At 33.9% G+C, this 6,000-nt stretch overlaps 1 protein-coding gene across 1 annotated transcript in view; it reads right to left on the minus strand.

Moving 5' to 3' along the window:
- LOC111058783 (ABC transporter G family member 23) overlaps nt 1-4,964 on the minus strand; it is a 97,042-nt gene extending 92,078 nt beyond the window's left edge. The window contains 1 exon segment of the mRNA XM_039419461.1: nt 4,687-4,964. Within this exon segment, the coding sequence (XP_039275395.1) occupies nt 4,687-4,694 (8 nt within the window). The 5' untranslated portion in view covers nt 4,695-4,964.
- Between the last annotated feature and the right edge of the window lie 1,036 nt (nt 4,965-6,000).

Here is a 6,000-nt window from a genome sequence, read left to right on the forward strand (position 1 = left end):
AACCTTGTATATACGTCGACGCGCAATTAAAAAAGGAACATACCTGTCAAATTTCGTGAGAATCTATTACCGCGTTTCGCCGTAAATGCGCAACATAATTATAAACATTCAAACATTAAGAGAAATGCCAAACCGTCGACTTGAATCTTAAACCTCACTTCGCTCGGTCAAATATAATTTCTTGATTGATAAATGTAATTGATTATTTTAAACGTGAATGAATAATTAATATAGAATCAATAAACCTGTATCATCTACCATCTATAGAAGGCATTGACTAGACAGAGGATCGGCAACGTTGTTCTCCTATCCTTCTCCACTGTCATTATAACGTGGATCTCTTTCTCGCTTTCCTATAGTACTGTAGTGACGGACTATAGTACTGTATAGTGATTTTCACCTCGTACTATCAGAATCGGTTATACTTATATTCGTAAGTATAATGCTGACTACTTAAAATGAATCTAACTCAAGCTACTATACTGAGATCCACTTCGAACTGTCAGGATTGGTTGAATGAGAATCATTAATGCCATTCATAAGAAATGCTGACTATTAAAAGCAAATTTTACTCGAGTCACTATTATGAAGATTCATTTAAAACTGTCAGAAATAATTGAATCTGAATTCACCATAGTCACTAGTCAACATAAATGTGTAAAACGTTGACCAGACCAGACCTTACCTGGAATTACTTACAAGACTGTACACCTGAATGAAGCAGACAACTTTCTATTTTCTTCTTTTTGTTTTCTGAACTAGCTAAGGAAATATCAAGATCACATCAGTTCTGTGCTCTAGATTGTGTAGCCCTATCCTTTTCTATTAAACGAGCAGCTTCTGTTTATATGTTCAGATGTTTGGATGTTTATTATGTTTGTATTTCACCAGATCTCAAAAACGGCTCTAACGATTTTCACGAAATTCAGAACATAGTAGGTTTATAATATAAAAATTCGATTGCACCAGGTCTCATCCCTGGGAAAACTCGTTGAATGACATTAATATGATTATTATTATTCATCCTTGGAAAAACAGCTGATAATAGTTATTTCGTCGTCTGTTGGTGATGGAAGTGAGTGAGCGAGTTCATGTGTGTGGGACTGTGTCAAAATAATGACTCAGCTGTTGAACTTTTGTAATCATTCAATCAGGTACTCAGTGCCGGTTGCAAAAAAGCCGGGCTATTTTCAATCCTGATTAATTCCAGTAGATCCATCTTTTTGAAATGGTCTTCTTTGATTTGGTTCGCGTGAAGTTAATCAGGATTAAAATTTAACCGGCTTTTGTGCAACTGGGCCTTTGTGAGGGAAATTGTTGCATTCCTCTGGGAATTAATCTCTATTTACTGTGATTAGATAGAACATTTCTGTATGAATGTTATTATAACTTCTTCTTTCGTAAATTTTTTTTATGCTTTTGTACTCCAGAGCGAAGCTCGGTCCCCGATATTATTCATTACTATACCTTCCCAGTGAAGACTAAATAACTGGTGATAACTACAATAATCACGACCTTGATCGTCCGTTCGTATTTTAATAATATGTGAATATTTCCTATTTCAGTGATAATAATTTGAAATATTTCTTTCTTGTTTGGTTTTGAAGCATCTAAATTTGAAATCTACTTTGTGAAAATAATTTTATTATTCTCAAAATTTTATGAAGTGAGCAAGACTTAACCTATTTCGGACTATGTGTAACCTTATCTAAATTTGGGAGAGGAATAGCACAAGGTTTCCTTATTTTTTCTCTCCCTATCATTGATGTACTTATTGCATGAATCAATAAAGAAATATAGGGGCACCGAGCTTCGCTCGTTATTTATTTATTGATAAACAGAACACAATTCTTCAAAATGATTGGGGAAGGACAAACAGGCACAGCCCAAAACTGTTTCTTCCCCGAATTTTGATTTATAGCCTACACTATAAATGGTCCAAAAAGTAGGTTATGTTTCATACACTTGTATAATTAAGGTCCAATTTTCAGTCAAAATATTTAAAAACAGAAAAGTTCTAATTTAGATTGTTTACAAACGAAATTGAATAACAAAATAGCACTCACTAATCACTTAAAACTGTAAAATAATGATTATCTTTGAATATTATGATATACTCTAATTTAGAGTGATGAACCATGTAATGACAACAAATCAGATTATTTTGATAAAATTTCTAGATAATATTTCTCGCGAGATACGTAAGCTGATTGAATGATTACACAGTTGATCTCCCACACAGGCACACGCATCTTCTGCTATCGACAGACGAAATTATCATCTGTTCTTCCAAGGATGAATTATCCTTTTAAGTCCTTCAGCGAGTTTTCCCAGGGATGAGACATAGTGCAATCGAATTTTTATATCATAAACCTACTATGTTCCAAATTTCGTGAAAATCGTTAGAGCCGTTTTCGAGATCCGTTGAACATAAATAACCAGATATAAAAATATAAAGACATACAGAAATTGCTCGCTTAATATAATAGGATATAAAGAATTTTTGGATCATGGAAGATTATCTGTATTGTAGATGTACGATTTAAATTACTTGTAAGCTACTCTATAGATTCACTCATTGACAGGATGCAACTATTGAAATTGCCTTTACAACAGCATCATTTGTCTATAAATAGTTTATACTTTCCCAACTCCCAATATCAACTATGCGATCTTCAAGGACACGTAACTCATTAGTTGTTGGTATTATAATTTTCCAACGATTTCCATGTTTATTAATAGAAGAGCCATAAAAGAAATTGATGTTGTTAGTTTTCGAAATGGATGACCTAACGATTAAACAAAACGTAATTATCATCATCAGCTCATAAAACATTTACAGGTACAATTAATTCTTCATCTGAAACTCGCTGGCATATTTATTTATTTATTTATTTTTTTTTTATTTCATTGGCAATTACAGATCATAATTATAATAAATATAATATGATTAGGAGAAGACAACAGGCATAGCCCAAAACTGTCTTCTCCCAAATTTTAAAAGTAAAATAAGTTTCAAAAAGAATAAGGTTAATAGTATTACCAATTATTATCATTTTTTAGAAAATTTTGTAAATTTATAGCGAAGCAACTTAAAGAATTATTGAGTAGAAGAAACTGGTTGTTAAAAATTTATCTTAAGTTCTCTCTTAACAAATTTGGTAAGTTATTACAGTATTTATGAATTTCAATTGATTTTTCAAAATTCAGACACGTTTTCCTGAATGCCATTCACTGGGACATGATGTCATATTCTGCGGTGGCTCAACTCATTAAATTGAACAAGGAAAAGTTTAATCCTAATAATATTCGAGATTTTGAAAGAAGAGGACTGGTCTTGTTCAGCCGGTAATAATTTGTTGTGTAAGAAATTCACCAACTTGATATTGGGACCCTATAACGAAAGCATCGGCAATAATCGGATATTTTTTGAAGTTTGGTGTTCAAGTCCGTTTTAGCATAGCGAAAAAATGGAGAGAGGAAGAAAATACTGTAGGCTATTCTTATTCTCTCGTTTCAGATAAGAGCAATATTCGAGAAGAGAAATAAATACTGTATCAAAATAAGAAGATGTTTTTCATACTATTGGGAATTTAGAAGGACAATCTGAATAATAAATGTATTTATTCATTCATAAATGCACATAGGTGAGTGATATGTAGGCTATTCTCATTTTCTCGTTTCAGATAAGAACAATATATTTGAGAAGAGAAATAAATACTGTATCAGATTAGGATAAAGTTTTTCATACTATTGGGAATAAATTGTGAAAGACAATCGTAATAATATATGTATTTATTCATTTATGAATTCACAGGTGAGTGATATGCGAAGTTTCAGTTTGTGTTGCTTTAAAAGGCATTGAAACTCCACGCTGCTATTTTGACGGCTCGCTGAATCCAATAAGGTATATTGATTTTATTGATGGAAAATTTTATGATTACACAATAATATGTTGCCTCCCAATATTAAAAACGGAGTTATTGTTTATATGGAAAGGTAAATCTCTCCTTATCCCATCAAGGAATACCGTAAGATAATGATGATTACATGATGATGATTACTGTTACATTGAAATAACGTGATTCCTAACATACTAATCTTTTAGTTTGAGATTAATTTTCTACTATTATTACCTTCACTATTTTCTGATATAGTACTTTGAAATTCATTCAATCTCTCTCACCACTCTACAATAATTATCAAACACTTTATCCACAACATCATATTCTCCTGTCAAAGCCAAATAATACTCCCTTGAGAATATATTTCAAATAATAGTAACGTCGTTGACACAAGTGACTGAAGTCGTTTTTTCTAATAGCAAAAAGTGATTTAATAATAAGCAGTTCGTGATGGAAAACAACATTGAAGAAAAGACTTATATATCTTTGAATAATCCTCTATAGCTCAAATAGTCAGTAGTCAAACTCTTCAATAGATGTCCTAAATGATACACAATGTTCATTCACACGAATAATATTGGATGAGTTTATTCATTCATTTGTCAAAAACAAAATACAAAAAAAAACTTTACAAAAATAGTAGACTACTAAGAGCTGGCTGGTTCCCACCTGCCAACTAGCGTCCTCCCTCCTAATTCTTTTATTACCCAGTAAAAGGCAATCAGTCGTATTTTTTGCCTTTTGCAGCTTTAATATAATGAGATTTATTAATAGTACTCACGCCATCATCTGGAACAAAACGGTGTTGGTAAAAAAGCGACCAACAGAACTTCCAGTAGATGATTCAATCACACCACAAGTCCAGTGAGAAGAACACTCGGCTCAGACTCCTTGTCAACAAACAATATTCACCAACTGCGGACCTGTTACGCGCGTACCGTCAACTAGATTCGCGGACACTACGTTGCGGACACCCGGCGTGTCGCGGCAATTGCAGACAAAAGTGGACTGCGGACCAAGGACCACTCTGACCGATGAGTATTCCGAATATTACTACCACCAATGTTGTCGCCCCACTACAGACTTGCCAACACCGCTCGCTCGCACGCACACACACGCCAAACGTCGAGTAGTTCAGAATCGCGCGCTGTATCAATATGGTCCACCGTATAGTGAGGTTCACGTTATAATGGCAGTGGAGACAGATAGGAGAATAGATTCACCTGAGGATAGCGCTATCTGCGAATCGAGTGATAGACGAGGATAGCAACATCAATGTTGATCGTGCGCTGTATCAATATGGTCCACCGTATAGTGTGGTCCACGTTATAATGGCAGTGGAGCAAGGTAGGAGATCAGCGTTGTTTAAGGATAGACCTATCTGCGATGTCAATTGATAGACAAGGATAGCAGCACCAATGTTGATCACCCGCAGTATCAATATCGTCTACTAGTATGGGTGAGGTTCACGTTGGTATGGCAGTGAAGACAGATAGGAGATCAGCGTTATATAAGGATAGCGTTATCAATTTATACATTGTAGTGAATGTAGTTAATCAGTGTGGATGCGATTATAACCGCACTCCACACAAAATAATAAAGAAGAATAAGAAAACAAAAACAACTTATACAGAAATTAAACAAACTTCAGAATTACATGCTAAATCTTGAAATAAAATACTAATTATTATATCATTATAGGCTATTCGTATTGTCATTATAGGCTATCTGCGATGTCGATTGATAGACAAGGATAGCTACACAAATGTTGATCAAATACTGTCATTATAACATGGACCTCACTATATGAAGATGATACAAAGAAGATGATACTCATCGATTGGAAGACAAGGATAGCTACACACATGTTGATCAAATTATGCCATTATAACGTGGACCTCACTATAGGAAGATGATACATAGATGATCACAAAAGATGATACGAAGATGATACAAAGATGATACGAAGATAATACAAAGATGATACGAAGATGATACAAAGATGATACGAAGATGATACTAAAATGAAACAAGGATGATGGGACAGGAACATTAATGTTGATCAAATACTACCATTATGGCGTGGATCTCTTTA

Source organism: Nilaparvata lugens, chromosome 1, assembly GCF_014356525.2.
Source record: "Nilaparvata lugens isolate BPH chromosome 1, ASM1435652v1, whole genome shotgun sequence".
Lineage (NCBI taxonomy): Eukaryota > Metazoa > Arthropoda > Insecta > Hemiptera > Delphacidae > Nilaparvata > Nilaparvata lugens.